The following is a 19,988-nucleotide window of genomic DNA, read 5'->3' on the forward strand; positions in this document are numbered from 1 at the left end:
TTTTATATTTTTGTTCAATATAGATGGTTGACAAGACTAGATTCAGAATTAGTGTTGGCTTCAGTCTGTTACCATCTGAACCTGCTACGATCAATTAGATGAAGCAAAAAAAATCTAGTTTTTTTATGACCCTTTACTACTGCTTTCCAGTTTTTCAGTTCTGTTCAAGAAATATGTTGCCAAGTAAAATATCACCAGGTTAACACTGTGTGTGTGTGTGTGTGTGTGTGTGTGTGTGTGTGTGTGTGTGTGTGTGTGTACAACAAAATCCCTATGATTTATTTGTGGAAAAGTACAATAGCAGAAATTTGGTAGCATCAAAACTACATTTACAGATATAAAGAAGGCAAACTGGACTTTAATTTAAAAAAATGTTTTTACCACCAAATGGAAGAATACTGAGTGAAGCAGGAACAGACTACCTGGACCGGTCCAATAAGGAAAAACAAATGTTCCATTGCAGAGGGACATCTGGGAATGCTGTTTTTATGTTTACAGAAACGTGGCTGAAGGACAATACACTCAACTGTGCATATCAACCATTCGATCCATTTTCCATTATGAATCGAACGGCGGCTTATGGTGAGAGCAAGCTAGAAGTGTATGCTTCCAGATCAACATTTCCTGGTGTACCGAAGTTGAAAACATCTCTAGCTCCTGTTCACATGACCTGGAGTTTCTGATGCTAAAATGTCTCCCTCTCAGATGAGCTTAACACATTCTATGCTTGCTTCGAGGCAGAAAAATGCCAAGCCATTCAGGATGGCTCTCGCTGCTACGGACGACCAGTGCTTTCGCTATCCGACGCTGATGTGAGGAAAACTCTCCGGCCCAGATGGCACCCCTGGCCATGTCCTCTGAGTGTGTGCCGACCAGCTGGAGGATGTCCCAGGCTGTCGTCCCCACTTGCTTCAAGGAGACCACCGTCATCCCAGTGCCCAAGAAAACCACGGTGAGATGCCCAAATGACTATCCTGTCGTCGCACTCACCCCGGTCATCATGAAGTGCTTTGAGAGACTGGTCATGGCCCACAAGGCCAGCATGCCAGGCACGCTGGAACCACTCGAATTTGCCTACCACTCCAAAAGTTCCATGGAAGATGCCATTTCCATCGCTATTCACACGGCCCTAACTAGGGCTATTGCAGTGACTGCATTACCGCCACACCGGCAGTCATGAGCCACGGTAATCTCCTTTTATGCACGCTGGACATGTTAGTAGTACCCAACTCACTAATGATCATCAGGTCGCTAATGGCCTATTACTCGGGGCTCTATTGTCCCTCTAACCACTCTGACATAAATGTAAATGCAATTGAAAATCACATCAAAAACGTGTCATCAAAACATTGTGCTTTTAAAACTCCTCACCGGATTGATCAATTTGAAAAAGTTCAATAACAGGTTGAAACTGAGTGGTTAACATTGGACGTTGTTTCAAAGCTTAACACAAAGAAATAGACAGAAATAGACAGCCTTCTAAAGTGATGATTAATTCAAAACACCCATATGCATATTAGAGCTTGTGGATACACAAAGGCCTATATAAATCAAATCAAATCAAATCAAATCAAATTTTATTTGTCACATACACATGGTTAGCAGATGTTAAATGCGAGTGTAGCGAAATGCTTGTGCTTCTAGTTCCGACAATGCCCCCCCCCCCCAAAAAAAAACAGAATTAAAATAATGACCGTGCTTTTATACAATACATAGCCTACCGGCATATTACAGAAGGCAGAAAAGTTTAATTGAGTTAGCCTACAGAACATTATAGTGAATTTGTATTTTGAAAAGCCTAGTAATAGGACATTCTTTATATTTTCATAATTAATAGACTGACACATTAACTTTAGCTACAGAATATCTCACCCATGTATCTATCTCCTCCCCTCTTGCCTTCATTGCTTTCTACAGCGTGTCGAGAGGGGCTGTCAACAGTTTAATGAAAGTTGTTTCGTTGATGTTCCTGAACAGATTTCACTTTGTTTCCCAAATGAAGCACTGGGTAACTGCAGGAACAGGGCTGGAGAGCCCATGGCATACATCGTTTGGGGGGGAATGTCACTTGTGCATGGTGAAATAACCTGAGTAGCCTACCCCACATGGGATATACCGGTGGGAAAGTGGCCTCCATTCCTATAGAGGGCCTATGGATGACATGTCTCTTGCCCCTGTTCCTACCCATGATGGGCCATTCTAAATCTAAACAAAATGTACATAATAGTAAAGACGAGATTAAATTGAGAATATTCTGATGTGTGAAATAATGATCGCTGGAGAAAACAACTGGAGCTGGAGAAAACGGAGCACAAGCTTACTTTGCAACTTTCTCAAATCATTAATAGCTTATAGTTGCATCATGCAGCCCATAAGTCTTTTGATTTCTGAGGCATATTCTACGGTTTGTATCATTCACAACTAAAGTTGGCAAATAACAAAAGAAAATAGCATATAGGACTCGTTTCAAATGCTAACTTTTTCGCTCAACATAGCCACTTCATATGCGCACCAATGGCGTTTTGAGCCCCACTTGTTTAGCTAAAAAATAAATATACAGTTCAAGTCGGAAGTTTACATACACCTTACAGGCTGACCACCGCTCGCAAAAATAAATGTTAATATCCATGTTATTCAATTATTGGACCCACACTGCTCGTGCGCGCCAACGAGCATCTGCGTTGCCACGGGCTAAATAGAAGTCATTCCTATTTCTGACGCAGACCGCGCTGCAAGTCCTGCCTCTCCCATCTCCTCATTATACCCAAGTGGGAAAGACTAAATGTTTTGCCGGTCATCGTGGTAATACTATGAAAGTTTAGATGCCAATCATCATATAAGTTCAAAGATTGAAAGGCCTGGGAGGAGGAAAGATGACTAGAAACGATTCGGTTGACCGTTTCATGTGTGGATTAATTGTCGGAGTAGAAGTCCTTGTGCATTTCCGGTAAAATAACTCTGTTTATATCCCAGGACAAATTAGCTAGCAACAGCAAGCTAGCTAAATAGAACAAATTAGCGAGCAAGTGCAAGCTAACTAGCTATATTGCCTTAATATTTAATGCTGTCCCCAAATTAATGTAATTGGTTCAGAGTTTGTATTGATATTTTAACCTGTGTGTCGTGATCGCGTTTGGTGTAGGGGGACGAAATATATTTATGCACGATGGCGCGCGCAGACTGTTTGGGTTCCGTGTCAGCCAACGACATTTAAACTCAGTTTTTCACAATTCCTGACATTTAATCCTAGTCAAAATTCCCTGTCTTAGGTCAGTTAGGATCACCACTTTATTTTAAGAATGTGAAATATCATAATAGTAGAGTGATTTATTTCAGCTTTTATTTCTTTAATCACATTCCCAGTGGGTAAGGAGTTTACATACACTCAATTAGTATTTGGTAGCATTGCCATTAATTGTTTAACTTGGGTCAAACTTTTCACGTAGCCTTCCACAAGCTTCCCACAATAAGTTGGGTGAATTTTGGCCCATTCCTCCTTTGTGATGGCCACTCCAATACCTTGACTTTGTTGTCCTTAAGCCATTTTTCCACAACTTTGGAAGTATGCTTGGGGTCATTGTCCATTTGAAAGACCCATTTGCAACAAAGCTTTAACTTCCTGACAGATGTCTTAAGATGTTGCTTCAATATATCCACCTAATTTTCCTACCTCATGATGCCATCTATTTTGTGAAGTGCACCAGTTCCTCCTGCAGCAAAGCACCCCCACAACATGATGCTGCCACCCCCGTGCTTCACGGTTGGGATGGTGTTCTTCGGGCTTGCAAGCCTCCCCCTTTTTCCTCCAAACAAAACAATGGTCATTATGGCCAAACCGTTATATTTTTGTTTCATCAGACCAGAGGACATTTCTCCAAAAAGTACGATCTTTGTTCCCATGTGCAGTTGCAGACCGTGGTCTGGCTTTTTTTGTGGCAGTTATGGAGCAGTGGCTTCTTCCTTGCTGAGTGGCCTTGCAGGTTATGTCGATATAGGACTCGTTTTACTGTGGATATAGATACTTTTGTACCTGTATCCTCCAGCATCTTCACAAGGTCCTTTGCTGTTGTTCTGGGATTGATTTTCACTTTTCACACCAAAGTACGTTCATCTCTAGGAGACAGAAGGCGTTTCCTTACTGAGCGGTATGCTGGCTCCGTGGTCCCATTGTGTTTATACTTGCGTACTATTGTTTGTACAGATGAACGTGGTATTTTCAGGCATTTGGAAATTGCTCCCAAGGATGAACCAGACTTGTGGAGATGTACAATTTTTTTTGAGGTATTGGCTGATTTATTTGGATTTTCCCATGATGTCAAGCAAAGAGGCACTGAGTTTGAAGGTAGGCCTTGAATTACATCCAACAGGTGCACCTCCAATTGACTCAAATTATGTCAATTAGCCTATCAGAAGCTTCTAAAGCCATGACTTAATTTTCTGGAATTTTCCGAGCTGTTTAAAGGCACAGTCAACTTAGTGTATGTGAACTTCTGACCCACTGGAAAAGTGATACAGTGAAATACACTTAAACAACACAATGTAACTCCAAGTCAATCACACTTCTGTGAAATCAAACTGTCCACTTAGGAAGCAACACTGATTGACAATAAATTTCAAATGCTGTTGTGCAAATGGAATGGACAACAGGTGGAAATTATAGGCAATTAGCAAGACACCCCCAATAAAGGAGTGGTTCTGCAGGTGGTGACCACAGACCACTTCTCAGTTCCTATGCTTCCTGGCTGATGTTTTGGTCGCTTTAGAATGCTGGCGGTGCTTTCAACCCACACAAGTGGCTCAGGTATTGCAGCTCATCCAGGATGGCACATCAATGCGAGCTGTGGCAAGAAGGTTTGCTGTGTCTGTCAGCGTAGTGTCCAGAGCATGGAGGCGCTACCAGGAGACAGGCCAGTACATCAGGAGACGTGGAGGAGGCCGTAGGAGGGCAACAACCCAGCAGCAGGACCGCTACCTCCGACTTTGTGCAAGGAGGAGCAGGAGGAGCACTGCCAGAGCCCTGCAAAATGACCTCCAGCAGGCCACAAATGTGCATGTGTCTGCTCAAATGGTCAGAAACAGACTCCATGAGGGTGGTATGAGGGTCCGACGTCCACAGGTGGAGGTTGTGCTTACAGCCCAACACCATGCAGGACGTTTAGCATTTGCCAGAGAACACCAAGATTGGCAAATTCGCCACTGGCGCCCTGTGCCAGCAGGTTCACACTGAGCACACGTGATAGAGTCTGGAGACGCTGTGGAGAATGTTCTGCTGCCTGCAACATCCTCCAGCATGACCGGTTTGGTGGTGGGTCAGTCATAGTGTGGGGTGGCATTTCTTTGGGGGGCCGCACAGCCCTCCATGTGCTCGCCAGAGGTAGCCTGACTGCCATTTTGTACCGAGATGAGATCCTCAGACCCCTTGTGAGACCATATGCTGGTGTGGTTGGACCTAGGTTCCTCCTAATGCAAGACAATGCTAGACCTCATGTGGCTGGAGTGTTTCATCAGTTCCTGCAAGAGGAAGGCATTGATGCTATGGACTGGCCCGCCCGTTCCCCAGACCTGAATCCAATTGAGCACATCTGGGACATCATGTCTCGCTCCGTCCACAGACTGTCCAGGAGTCCAGGAGTTGGCGGAAGCTTTTGTCCAGGTCTGGGAGGAGATCCCTCAGGAGACCATCCGCCAACTCATCAGGAGCATGCCCAGGCATTGTAGGGTGGGTCATACAGGCACGTGGAGGCCACACACACACAACTGAGCCTCATTTTGACTTGTTTTAAGGACATTACGTCGAAGTTGGATCAGCCTGTAGTGTGGTTTTCCACTTTAATTTTGAGTGTGACTCCAAATCCAGACTTCCATGGGTTGATACATTTTGATTTCCATTGATCATTTTTGTATTTAATAAGAATATTTCATTCATTCAGATCTAGGATGTGTTATTTTAGTGTTCCCTTTATTTTTTTTGAGCAGTGTATTTATATTTTTATTTATTTTATTTATCCTTTTATTTTACCAGGTAAGTTGACTGAGAACATGTTATCATTTGCAGCAACGACCTGGGTAATAGTTACAGGGGAGAGGAGGGGGATGAATGAGCCGATTGTAAATATATATAAACATTTGTTGTTGTAGCCTGTTTTACATATTATTTTGGCATTAATACGTGTCACATATAAGTTTGCAAACAAAAAAAATCAGTTCATGAGTTAATAAAGCCACATACAAACGGTCTCTTTTTGCTTTCTCGAGTAAAGCAGCTCTCGTGCTTTCTGTGGTTGTGGGGCAGCCAGCGGAATATACAGAGTTTAGGGGTTGGTAATGTTTTCTAGTTGTGCTGTGATTGGCTCAGTGTTCTGTCACTCATGGGGACACCAGTCACCGCAAAATCTACAGGGAGAGCTAGAAAGTTCAAATGCCTTGGGTGCTGCCATAGATTTACATTAGAAGTAACCATATAAGAAGGCTCAATGTCATTGGCCACAGATAAAATAACTTCAAATCATGCACCAATTTGTAAGTCGCTCTGGATAAGAGCGTCTGCTAAATGACTTAAATGTAAATGTAAATATCTACCTTAGCTTTGGACTGATCATGTCAACATCATACTTTCAAAATCTTAGCTCGAAAGCTATTATAGATAAAACGTATCAGTGCTCATCGGCCATTGGACATAAACATAACACAAAGTTGAGTGGTTTGGAAAGAGAATGTGTTTTCATTGACTACAGCTCAGCGTTCAACACCATAGTGCCCACAAAAATCATCACGAAGCTAAGGACCCTGGGACTAAACACCTCCCTCTGCACCTGGATCCTGAACTGCCAGATGGGCCGCCCACAGGTGGTAAGGGTAGGCAACAAAACATCTGCCATGCTGATCCTCAACATTGGGGCCGCTCAGGGGTGCGTGCTGAGTCCCCTCCTGTACTCCATGTTCACCCACGACTGTGTGGCCAAGCATGACTCCAACACCATCATTAAGTTTGCTGTTGACACAACCGTGGTAGGCCTGATCACCGACAACGATGAGACAGCCTATAGGGAAGAGGTCAGAGACCTGGCAGTGTGGTTCCAGGACAACAACGTCTCTCTCAATGTGAGCAAGACAAAGGAACTGATCGTGGACTATAGGAAAAAGGCCGACCAGGCACCCATTAACATCGTCGGGACTGAAGTGAAGTGGGCACAAGACTGAAAAGATTTTGCATGGGTCCCGAGAGCCTCAAAAGGTTCTACAACTGCACCATCGAGAGCATCCTGACTGGTTGTATCAATGCCTGGTATGGCAACTTCTCGGCATCTGACCGTAAGGCGCGACAGAGAGTAGTAGGTACGGCCTAGTACATCACTGGGCCAAGCTTCCTGACATCATGACATCTAGGACCTTTTATACTAGGTGGTGTTAGAGGAAGTCCCCAAAAATTGTCAAAGACTCCAGTCACCCAAGTCATAGACTGTTCTCTCTGCTACCGCACGGTAAGCCGTACCGGAACACCAAGACTTCGTCTCAGGCTGCCAAACCATGCCAATATATCCAATATAACATATTTGAATAATGAGTGACATATTTTCATAAAAAAAATTATTTTGATAAATATGTATATACTATTTCATCCTTCCACAAGATACAGTCCCGAAACAAATCTAGGATTGCTACCCAAGCCAGGTGGTCGTTCGTTCTATTGGTTCGGTTGCCAGAGACGTGACCCAGCCGTTCAATCTTTTTGTTCTGTTTCTATGGACGCGACCCAGTCGTTCTAAATTTTCCATTGTCATACTGGCTGGCAACGTTCTTATCCCTTGTTGCTAGCTAGCCAACTACAGCTAACTTAGTCACGTCAAACAGTGCAGACAGAATAACAAAAGTAGCTGCATTTGTTTAAGCTGTTTTCTAGTGACATTTATTTGGACACATCCATAACATTGAGCGAATGAGACATGATTTCCCCTGGCATAGAAAATGTGCTGCCTCGTTAGGACACTCTTGTTCAGGGGAGCTAGCCAACAACACAGCTAACACAATCACTTCAAACTGAAGCTGGAAAGACTGCCAACTTGCTGCAATTCATTTCATTTGACCTTTTTTCAATCAACATTTCTTTGTATATATCCATAAAAATGATGCCAGCTGATTCATTATTTCAACTGGCTGACAAACACTGCCTGCCTGGCTGTCTCGTCCTGCCTCCCGACCCCGACACGTTCATCACCATGTGACAGCTGGAGATCAAATTTGAATATTGTTGCAAATGTCAGAGAGACAGACAGTAAGGTTTATACAAATCTCCGCTGTTGAAAACTAAATGTTAGTTTAAAAGAAATGTAAGATAATGTCTAGATGCTTTTTATAGTGGAGATCAAGTTCATAACTTCTCTGCCTGGGCTGATAAGACAGTGGATTGTGCAGTAAATAGGCATTTTAACGTCATAGATTTAGCCGGTGGTAACGTTAACCAATCAGGGTGGTTTGAGCCCTGAATGCTGATTGGCTGACAGCGATGGTATATCAGACCATATACCACGGGTATGACAAAACATTTAAGTGCTCTAATTACATTGTCAACCAGTTTATAATAGCAATAAGGCACTGCGGGGGTTTGTGGTATATGGCCAATATACCACGGCTAAGGGCTGTAACCAGGCACTCTGCGTCAATACCCCATAATGATGAAGTGAAAACAGGTTTTCATCAAATTTATTAAAAATTAAAACAAAAGTACCTTATTTACGTAAGTATTCAGACCCTTTGCCATGAGACTTGAAATTGAGCTCCGGTATATCCCGTTTCCATTGATCATCCTTTAGATGTTTCTACAACTTGAATTTACCACAGGAGGACTCCAATCAATTGATTGGACATGATTTGGAAAGGCACACACCGGTCTATATAAGGTCCCACATTTGACAGTGCATGTCAGAGACAAAACCAAAGCCATAAGGTCGAAAGAATTGTCCGTAGAGCTCTGAGACAGGATTGTGTCGAGGCACAGATGTGGGGAAGGCTACCAAAAAATGTATTCAGCATTGAAGGTCCCCAAGACCACAGTGGCTTCCATCATTCTTAAAAGGAAGAAATTTGGAACCACCAAGACTCTTCCTAGAGCTGGCCACCTGGCCAAACTGAGCAATCGGGGGAGAATGGCCTTGGCCAGGGAGGTGACCAAGAACCCAATGGTTACTCCTTCCAGAAGGACAACCATTTCTGCAGCACTCCACCAATCAGGCCTTTATGGTAGAGTGTTTAGACAGAAGCCACTCCTCGGCAAATGACAGCCCGCTTGGAGTTTGCTAAAAGGCACCTAAAGGACTCTCAGAGAAACAAGATTCTCTGGTCTGATGAAACCAAGATTAAACTCTTTGGCATGAATGCTAAGCATCACATCTGTGGGAAATCTGGCAACATTCCTATGGTGAAGCATGGTGGTGGCAGCATGATGCTGTGGGGATGTTTTTAAAGCGTCAGGGACTGGGAGACTAGTCAGGATCGAGGGAAAGATGAACGTAGCAAAGTACAGAGAGATCCTTGATTAAAACCTGCTCCAGAGCACTCAGGACCTCAGACTGGGGGCGAAAGTTCACCTTCCAACAGGACAACGACCCTAAGCACACAGCCAAGACAACGCAGGAGTGGATTTGGGACAAGTCTCTGAATGTCCTTGAGTGGCCCATCCAGAGCCGGACTTGAACCCAATCGAACATCTCTGGAGTGACCTGAAAATTGCTGTGCAGCAACGCTCCCCATTCAACCTGACAGAGCTTGATAGGTTCTGCAGAGAAGAATGGGAGAAACTCCCCAAAAAAGGCTGTAATCGCTGCCAAACGTGCTTCAACAAAGAACTAAGTAAAGGTTCTGAATACTTATGTAAATGTAGTGGTGGAAAAAGTCCCCGATTTGTCAAAAAAAAGTAATGATAACTTTAATAAAAGATCCCTCAAGAAAAAGTGAAAGTCACTTTGGTTCCAATTATACTTAAGTATCAAAAGTAAATGTAAAGGTATGAATCATTTAAAATGTCTTACATTAAGCAAACCAGATGGCGCCATTTTCTTTTTTTAAATTAATTTACGGAAAGCCAGGGGCTATCTCCTAGACTCTGACATTATTTACAGATGAAGCTTGTGTGTTTTTGTGAGTCTGCCAGATCAGAGGCAGTAGTTTTTTTTACACCACTGTATAAATGTGATATTTCAGTTTTTATTTTATTTTATACATTTGCAAATATTTCTAAAAACATGTTTTTGCTTTGTCATTATGGGGTATGTTGTGTAGATTGATTGGGGGGGGCGATTTAATCCATTTTAGAATAAGGCTATGATGTAACAAATAGTCAAGGGGTCTGAATACTTTCTGAATGCACTCTAATGAGCGTTCTAAGATCAACTAGTGCTCTGCCGTTTTATCACAACTTAGTCCACTACCGGATGCTTTTATTTTTTGGATGCCTGTCTTCGATGTTTAGCAGATTTAAAGTAGATTTTAAAACCAAATACTTTTAGACTTTTACTCAAGTAGTATTTTACTGGGTGACTCACTTTTACTTGTCATTCTTTGTTAAGGTGCTGTATCTTTACTTTTATGACAATTTGGTACTTTTTCCACCACTGTTTTAATGTATATGTTCCAAAGGCGCACATCAGTAGCTTGGAGATGCTCAACGTGTTCATGTTAATTAACGTCAAATACCGTGAGACCTGCAGTCTTTGGCATGACAATAACCAGCTAACAAAATGTAATGACCCGCCACAGCCTTAACCCTAACACATCTGGACAAGAGGAACTCCTATGTGAGAAGGCTGTTCATTGACTACAGTTCAGCATTCAACACTATTGTTCCCTCCGAGCTCGACACCAAGCTTAGAGCCCTGGGTCTGAACATCACCCTCTGCAACTGGATCCTCGACTTCCTGACGGGCCAGGAGTAATTGAATTTGAGCCTGAGAAACTGTCCCTACAGGCAAGGAAAGTAAAATGTGTTTACATTCCTTGCCTACAAGTGGTCCACGTGTTTCCAAAATGCAATGCTTTTCCATGGTCGTTTATCAGATCCATTCAGTTCCCACTGTTGTGTCCCCTTCTAATGTGTCAATGTCTGCTGCTTCCCTGTGTGCGTGTGCAAGTGTGTTTGTGAACCCGCGCCCACAGGATGTCCCGGCCCGTGGTACGACACCCCAATTTCAACCAGGATGTAGAGCGCCCTGCAGGTATACTGTCATGGTGGTGGTTTTCTGTGAAAGCGCAGAACAACACATCCATACCAGACCCAAGCTGTCACACATTCCAGATGGAAGAAATGGTATTTGCCTCGAGGTGAGAAAAAAGAATAGGGAGCTGCAGCACCCTCAGCATCCCTACTTTGTGTGTGTGTGTGTGTGTGTGTGTGTGTGTGTGTGTGTGTGTGTGTGTGTGTGTGTTTCAAGTCACTCTTTCATGTCATATGACTAATAAAAGCACCCACTGTAACTTAACTGCAGAGAAACAATGAAGCCACATAGACCATCAAACTAATTGCTCCACAATCCCTGCTCGGTCTAACTGAACCAAACACATCCTACTGGGCACGCACATCAATTCAACTTCTATTCCACGTTAGTTCAACATATTTTCATTGAAATAGCGTGGACACAACATTGATTCAACCATTGTGCCCAGCGGGATACTTTTTGCTTCGTAAATAACATCCATGACACTAGATTTGTTCTCAGCAGAGTCATTTCCTTGGCTGACATTCAAAGCCACACTCCACCATGACTGAATTCCCTGGAAGTTTTCAACCGGGAATAGAATCAAGTCCATGTTCAAGCAGTGTGTTGAACTAGGCCACAGAGGAAACAAACTATCAGTCCCGCAAACTGTCACCCACTTTAACAACATTTTCAGGCACTTAAATTCTAGTAGTCTGATTGGGAGTATAGACCCGCTTCATACTTTTAGTAAGACCACTCAACTATTGTAACTGATATGGAGTGTGTGTGTGTGCCTGCTGCATGCGTGCGCCTGTTTTGTATTTTCTAAAAAGGAAGATTAGCTCAGCAGTGTTTCCTGTTGTGTACTCAAAGAACACTAACCGTTTAACCCACAGCCTTCTTAAATCTGTAGAAAGACCACTCGTGCTTGAGTGGGAAGCATTGAGATTACTGCATCTTGAAATGACTGCATATTACAGCAAGTAATTATGGTGCCTGTATAGCCTATTTAAAACAAGATGTTTTAGAATTTGATTTGAGTTATTTGCTCTCTTTTTAGGCTTTATCCGTTATGAATGTGGGGGCGGCAGGTAGCGGGGGCGGCAGGTAGCCTAGTGGTTAGAGCGTTGAGCCAGTATCCGAAAGGTGCTAGATCGAATCCCCGAGCTGACAAGGAAAAAATCTGTCGTTCTGCCCCTGAACAAGGCAGTTAACCCAATGTTCCCGTAATTGTAAATAAGAATTTGTTCTTAACTGACTTGCTTAGTTAAATAAAGGTGAAAAAAATATCTTGCTTATTGACAACATTTGGCATGTTCAGCCATAATGCAATTAAGAGCAGGCCTTGCCCCTAATATCAGTGTGAATGATACTTTTGGTAAGGTAGTGTATGTGGACACCTGCTCGCCGAACATCTTGTTCCAAAATAATGGTCATTAACATGGAGTTGGACCCCCCTTTTGCTGCTATAACAACCTTCACTGTTCTGGGAAGACTTTCCACTAGATGTTGGAACATTGCTGAGGGGACTTGCTTCCATTCAGCCACAATAGCATTAGTGAGGTTGGGCACTGATATTGGGCGATTAGGCCTGGCTCGTAGTTGGTGTTCCAATTCATCCCAAAGGAGTTTGTTGGTATTATGCATTGGGGCATGTAGCGTTTTCCTGGCATCTGCTAACCCCAGATTCCCAGACTGCCAGATGGTGAAGCGTGATTCATCATTCCAGAGAATTAATTTCCACTGCTCCAAAGTCCAATTGTGGCGAGCTTTACACCACTCCAGCTGACGCTTGGCATTGCGCATGGTTAGCTGAAAACCCATTTTATGAAGCTCCCGACAAACAGTTACTGTGCTGACGTTGCTTCCAGAGACAGTTTGGAACTCATTTCGTGAGTGTTGCAACCGAGGAGAGATGATTTTTATGCGCTTCAGCACTTGGTGTTCCCGTTCTGTGAACTTGTGTGGCCTGCCACTTCACTTCTGAGCCATTGTTGCTCCTAAACGTTTCCATTTCATCCTATGACGGTGCCACATTGAAAGTCACTGACCTCTTCAGTATGGCCATCCTACGGCCAATGTTTGTCTATGGAGATTGCATAGCCGTGTGCTTGATTTTATACCCCAGTCAGGAACAGGTGTAGCTGAAATAGCCGAATCCACTAATTTGAAGGGGTGTTCACATACTTTTGTATATGTGTGTATGGATGGAGCGAGTTGGTGGATGGAGCGAGACATGATGTCCCAGATGTGCTCAATTGGATTCAGGTCTGGGGAACGGGCGGGCCAGTCCATAGCATCAATGCCTTCCTCTTGCAGGAACTGCTGACACACTCCAGCCACATGAGGTCTAGCATTGTCTTGCATTAGGAGGAACCAGGGCCAACCGCACCAGCATATGGTCTCACAAGGGGTCTGAGGATCTCATCTCGGTACCTAATGGCAGTCAGGCTACCTCTGGAGAGCACATGGAGGGCTGTGCGGCCCCCCAAAGAAATGCCACCCCACACCATGACTGACCCACCGCCAAACCAGTCATGCTGGAGGATGTTGCAGGCAGCAGAACGTTCTCCACGGCGTCTCCAGACTCTGTCACGACTATCACATGTGCTCAGTGTGAACCTGCTTTCCAGTGGCGAATTTGCCAATCTTGGTGTTCTCTGGCAAATGCCAAACGTCCTGCACGGTGTTGGGCTGTAAAGCACAACCTCCACCTGTGGACGTCGGGCCCTCATACCACCCTCATGGAGTCTGTTTCTGACCGTTTGAGCAGACACATGCACATTTGTGGCCTGCTGGAGGTCATTTTGCAGGGCTCTGGCAGTGCTGCTGGGTTGTTACCCTCCTCCACGTCTCCTGATGTACTGGCCTGTCTCCTGGTAGCGCCTCCATGCTCTGGACACTACGCTGACAGACACAGCAAACCTTCTTGCCACAGCTCGCATTGATGTGCCATCCTGAATGAGCTGCTCTACCTGAGCCACTTGTGTGGGTTGTTTACTCCGTCTCATGCTACCACTAGAGTGAAAGCACCGCCAGCATTCAAAAGTGACCAAAACATCAGCCAGGAAGCATAGGAACTGAGAAGTGGTCTGTGGTCACCACCTGCAGAACCACTCCTTTTTACATTTTACATTTAAGTCATTTAGCAGACGCTCTTATCCAGAGCGACTTACAAATTGGTGCATTCACCTTATAACATCCAGTGGAACAGTCACTTTACAATAGTGCATCTAAATCTTAAAGGGGAGGGGTGAGAAGGATTACTTATCCTATCCTAGGTATTCCTTAAAGAGGTGGGGTTTCAGGTGTCTCCGGAAGGTGGTGATTGACTCCGCTGTCCTGGCGTCGTGAGGGAGTTTGTTCCACCATTGGGGGCCAGAGCAGCGAACAGCTTTGACTGGGCTGAGCGGGAACTGTACTTCCTCAGTGGTAGGGAGGCGAGCAGGCCAGAGGTGGATGAACGCATTGGGGGTGTCTTGCTAATTGCCTATAATTTCCACCTGTTGTCTATTCCATTTGCACAACAGCATGTGAAATGTATTGTCAATCAGTGTTGCTTCCTAAGTGGACAGTTTGATTTCACAGAAGTGTGGTTGACTTGGAGTTACATTGTGTTGTTTAAGTGTTCCCTTTATTTTTTTGAGTAGTGTATTTAGGAAGGCTGGGATAGGTCTACATTTAGCTATTTTGTTTCTGTAAGCTGTTTAACAATAACATACTAACTTTGGAGTTGATCCCAAGGCAATACATAAAATACCTTAAATATGCAACTTGAAGCAACCACATATTTTGCCATGGGGCACGTTCTGATTGGCCAGTGCGCTGCCAATCCTCAACACATCCACAATGTGTTAATTCATCAAAACCCAGGCCTTTTGTGATAACACCAGCATCTGAGCAGATAGTGGTTGTGAAAATAGCTCAAATATTTGACACCCCCCCCAAACCTATAGTGCTACCAGCAGTGCTTAGATTTACCATTGAGTTAGATCTGTTAAAATAGACCCCTATGGTTTCATTTGTGAAATATATACAATAAGGTTTTATGAGTTAAATATTTAATATATTCAGTTTTATTTGTGAGTTATGTTGAATATACACATGGATTGTGGTACACAGAATAAAGAAAAACTTCTGCTATGTTGCAGAATAACGCAAGGTGGTGTCCCTCTGAAACATCATTCTCTCCCCACTCTAGTGAAAGTTTTTTTTTCTCCAATTATGCTTCCAATAGCCTCTATATGTGTTATAAATATAGCAAATCTTTATTTTACATAAGCTTGTTTATTCAAAAATGTATTTTCTTTGACAAAGTAACAATTTTGACCAAACAAAAAAAATGACAGAAGCATTTTTTTTTTTAACGGCCAACGATTGATTCACCCTTCGCATTTTATTTTCAAAATCTCTGCATTTATCAGAAATGACAAACAATCAAAGGGGGAAAAAAATGTACGTTTGAATGGATGTTTCGATTGGTTGAACCCCATCAGTTAGAGATATCGGCTGTGACCACTACAGTGGGTTGTAAATGCCCATCCCATGCATATGATACACACGAGAACAATGACCAAGTTCTACTCTTGTTATGAGACATTAGCTGCAGACATTTGAATACTCTGTGCGTCACTGTTTGATATAAGGTAAGAGGCATTCCTTAACTTTTGCAGAAAAAAAAAACATTCCTTATGTTTGAACATGGACGGGTACTGCGTCCATCCGTACGGATATAGTTCTAACGTTTAATACTTGGTTAATGACGAGACCTCAGAATGCAGTACACAGAACTACACCTTGAACAGAGGACTAATGTTTTCTCTGGAGTGAAACAAGTAGTTGTACGTAGAGAAGCTAAACTAGTACCAATACTGAAAGAACAGAGACATTTAAATTCAGTCATACTGCTCTGACACATTAATAAACTGTAGGAGTTTTTCCTGTAGATAAATATAATATTACTTGGTTAGGTATAACCTGCTCCTTCCCATGGATAACATTTAATTCAGTTTAAAAAATAGCTAATACACAGATAGTGGCAGCACGGTTATAGTAAGCAACATTAACCCCTATCCATAAAGTTTGGTTAGACAACTAATTCTCAAATAGTTTTACCAAATAACGGGGTGCTCTTATGACAAACTAAACAAAACCCCTTTCTCTTCGGTTATGAACCTTTAACACCAAAACAACACAACATCGGCAAAAACAGAGCATTATTGCACAACAAATAGATTGAAATAAATTATTTCCATTTTTTTCCACCACCCTCAATGTATTCATAATTTCATTGGCTAATACATTCGTAGAGAAACCGCCTCCCAATTTGTCTCATCCAATGGGAATCCTGTGGTGACAAGGGGGAGGCGGTAGAGGTACACCCACCAACTTCATCTCCGTACGGACAGTGTCACCAGACCAGGGACACAAGTGTCACCACACATCTTTGCCTGACTGGGAGGCAGCAATGGGCCGCAGGTTGGGGGGTTTGATCTTGAACACAAAGATGTGCAGGTGAGAAGCGATCTGGTTGCATACGCTGACGCAGTAGCGCACCAGGTCAAAGATGGACAGGAACTAGAGAGAAACAAGACAGAGGGTGGATGTCAAAGTCAATTTAAGGCTACCTATATACAAAACTGGTTGTGTTTATTATATGATCAATCATCTTTTGAAAAGGTATTTGATTAGGATCCCATTAGCTGCTGCCAAGGCAGGCGCTACTCCTCCTGGGGTCCAAAAAAATAAAATAAATAAATGGGATCTACATTGTACTGCAAAATAAGTTAAAAGGGGAAATCCTAACTTTCATTTAGGTTTCAATTGAACCAATTGAGGTGTAGCCTTACTAGTGCCACCCAGAGGACCAAGTACTCGTCTATGATGCTGTTAAAATACTGGTCCAAGAAGAGCAGCCCTGGCCCCAGGTAAGCCAAGTCATGGAGAGACATCTCACTTTTGGTCATATGAGCCACCTGTAAAACAAATATATATAAATAAGATGGGGCAGTGTTAAGTTAAACAAGGAAAAACAAGACTAGAGTTGGTATGCCAATTTGCTGAATAAGGAATCCCAGATTTGAGCTTTAACCCTAAGTTAACAACTAAAACAGGGCACATTAGGCCAATGTTCCAACATCCACACCAACATACTATTTAGAATGAAGCAAAAGATTGGACATGTATTCCAAGTGGTATACTAGTGTGGATTTGGAAAGTAACCAGGCCCTTTCAGTGTTTAATGTTTCAGACCATCTGCTTCCTCACCACTAGCTTGTTGGTGATCTTGGCCGACACAAACCCAAAGGCCAGGACGTAGAGACAGGGGTGCTTCTCAAACAGCTGGGACGCAGACTTCTTGTAGATCATAATAGCCAGAGTGATAACTGACCCTATGTGGAAGAACGGTGACAGGACACTCGTTCCCTGAGGAAGACGACGGGACATGGATGTCACAATCACTGTACCTAGCTGAAAATCTCTAAAGTGATCAATAAACTGCACGGTAAAGGTCTGCAGAGCAGTCAGTGGCATGGCTGAAACAAATGGGAAAAAGTCCAGGCATGATAGGCATCCACTGTCACCATTTTATGGTGGCAAAGAAATGAAAAATGGTATTTAAAGAGCGAATGCCACCAGAAAGCTGGGTGGCAGGTAGCCTAGTGGTTAGAGCATTGGACTAGTAACCGGAAGGTTGCAAGATCGAATCCCCGAGCTGACAAGGTAAAAATCTGTCATTCTACCCCTGAGCAAGGCAGTTAACCCACTGTTCCTAGGCCGTCATTGAAAATAAGAATGTGTTCTTAACTGACTTGCCTAGTTAAATAAAGGTTAAATAAAATAAAGCAACATCTTGATTTGAAAATGTCCTATGCGGCATCGATATGAGTCAGACAAATGTATTCTAGTGTTAAAAATTACTACAAAAGTGTAAATAATCATTTTGATCAAAGTCAATCATCCAAAATTATTTTAATTTTTTGATTTTGTATTTATTACGATTCCCAAATACTCTTCCTGGGGTCCAAACAGGAAACAAAACAATTAAAATACATAATATAATATACACAGCGTGTATAAAACATTAGGAACACCTGCTCTTTCCATGACAGACTGACCAGCTGAATCCAGGTGAAAGCTATTATCCCTAATTGATGTCACCAGTTAAATCCACACCAATATCCTGTTATTATTTGAGATATTCAAGTATTCTGTGTGTGAGATGACAAACAAACATCATATCCCATTTACAACAACCGAAAAGGCTTGTATCCCAGTTATAAGAAACCCAGGTAAGATGCCTGGGATATGCTGATCTAAAATGGGATACTGTGGCATGTTAACATCTTATGCTGTTTACTGTTGTTTATGCGGTCTGCGCAGGCAGTGTCTCATATCACGGGGTGGTGTGTTTTCATCTGATTGTCAAACAAATCACTTCAAAAAGTATGCTACCTGCTCAGTTCGATACACCATAATACTTTATCTACGTAATCTCCTGTTTCTGCCTCACACTTTAGAAACAGGAGATGGCTCCTCACCTATGAGCTATTCTTGCCAGGCCACTTACTTACATAACACAATATGTCTGTATCTTCACAGTCCCTGTTGTGGCGTAAGGTGTTATTTCATCTGGTTTTTGAATCTGTTTTTATTGCTAGCTTGAGTTACCTGGAGTGGCAGCGAGTTCCATGTAGTCATGGCTCTGTCATGGAATGAAGGGGACTGTAGTGATAGTTTTCCTTGGGTTGGGTTTATTTGAATCATATCCACATGCCCACAGCTGGCATCACCCAAGTAATCATCAATTAGGAACATAGCTGCAAGCAACCTGATCGTTATGCCCATGGTCAATTTGGTGTGGCATTAGATATCCCGATGGGGCTAGTTAGGGACAATCAATAATGTACATGGCACAATATTTTAAAAGGTCAATAACTCAACATTTCAATGGCTTAACCTCAAAACTATGAAATGTATATACAAATATTGAAATTATTTAAATGTGCAACATGAAAACAATCTGTTTTATTTACATTGTGTAATTTATTTATGTTCCCCACTATCCCCAACTTTTCCATGGTCGCACACTAGTCAGCTAAAGCTAATTGGCGAAATCATTTGGCTCTTCCCACCTGCGAACACACACACACACACACACACACACACACACACACACGACACCCACATTAAACCACACCCGAAACCAACTCGCGTTTGAATTCAGCCATGGCCGCTAGCGTTTCTTTAAAAAACAAATCTAAAATGACGCCAAATCAGGAAGTGCAGTCGCCTTTTAAACATTAGAAAAGACTGGCTATTCCATTTTTAATGGAATATCTACATAGGCCCATTATCAGCAACCATCATTCCTGTGTTAGGAAACTCTTTTGCAATTGTTAGCAAAGCTGAAAACTGTTGTTCTGATTAAAGAAGCAATGCAACTGGCCTTCTTTAGACTAGTTGAGTATCTGGAGCATCAGCATTTGTGGGTTCGATTACAGGCTCAAAATGGCCAGAAACAAAGAACTTTCTTCTGAAACTCGTCAGTCTATTATTTTTCTGAGAAATGAAGGCTATTCCATATGAGAAATTGCCAAGAAACTGAAGATCTCGTACAACGCTGTGTACTACTCCCTTCACAGAACAGCACAAACTGGCCCTAACCAGAATAGAAAAAGGAGTGGGAGGCCCCGGTGCACAACTGAGCAAGATGACAAGTACATTTGAGTGTCTGGATTGAGAAACAGACGCCTCACAAGTCCTCAACTGGCAGCTTAATTAAATAGTACCCGCGAA

General features: G+C 42.9%; 1 protein-coding gene across 1 annotated transcript in view; it reads right to left on the bottom strand.

Moving 5' to 3' along the window:
- Nucleotides 1–15,434: 15,434 nt before the first annotated feature.
- The window catches only part of LOC118360224 (choline/ethanolaminephosphotransferase 1-like), a 29,904-nt gene continuing 25,350 nt past the window's right edge, over nt 15,435–19,988 (bottom strand). Inside the window, exons 7-9 of the mRNA XM_035739505.2 lie at nt 17,457–17,615; nt 17,039–17,164; nt 15,435–16,766 (exon numbers count right to left, since the gene is read on the bottom strand). Of these exons, the coding sequence (XP_035595398.1) occupies nt 16,623–16,766; nt 17,039–17,164; nt 17,457–17,615 (429 nt within the window). The 3' untranslated portion in view covers nt 15,435–16,622. The remainder of the gene's footprint in view (nt 16,767–17,038; nt 17,165–17,456; nt 17,616–19,988) is intronic.

The sequence above is a fragment of the Oncorhynchus keta genome, chromosome 27 (assembly GCF_023373465.1).
Source record: "Oncorhynchus keta strain PuntledgeMale-10-30-2019 chromosome 27, Oket_V2, whole genome shotgun sequence".
Taxonomy (NCBI): domain Eukaryota; kingdom Metazoa; phylum Chordata; class Actinopteri; order Salmoniformes; family Salmonidae; genus Oncorhynchus; species Oncorhynchus keta.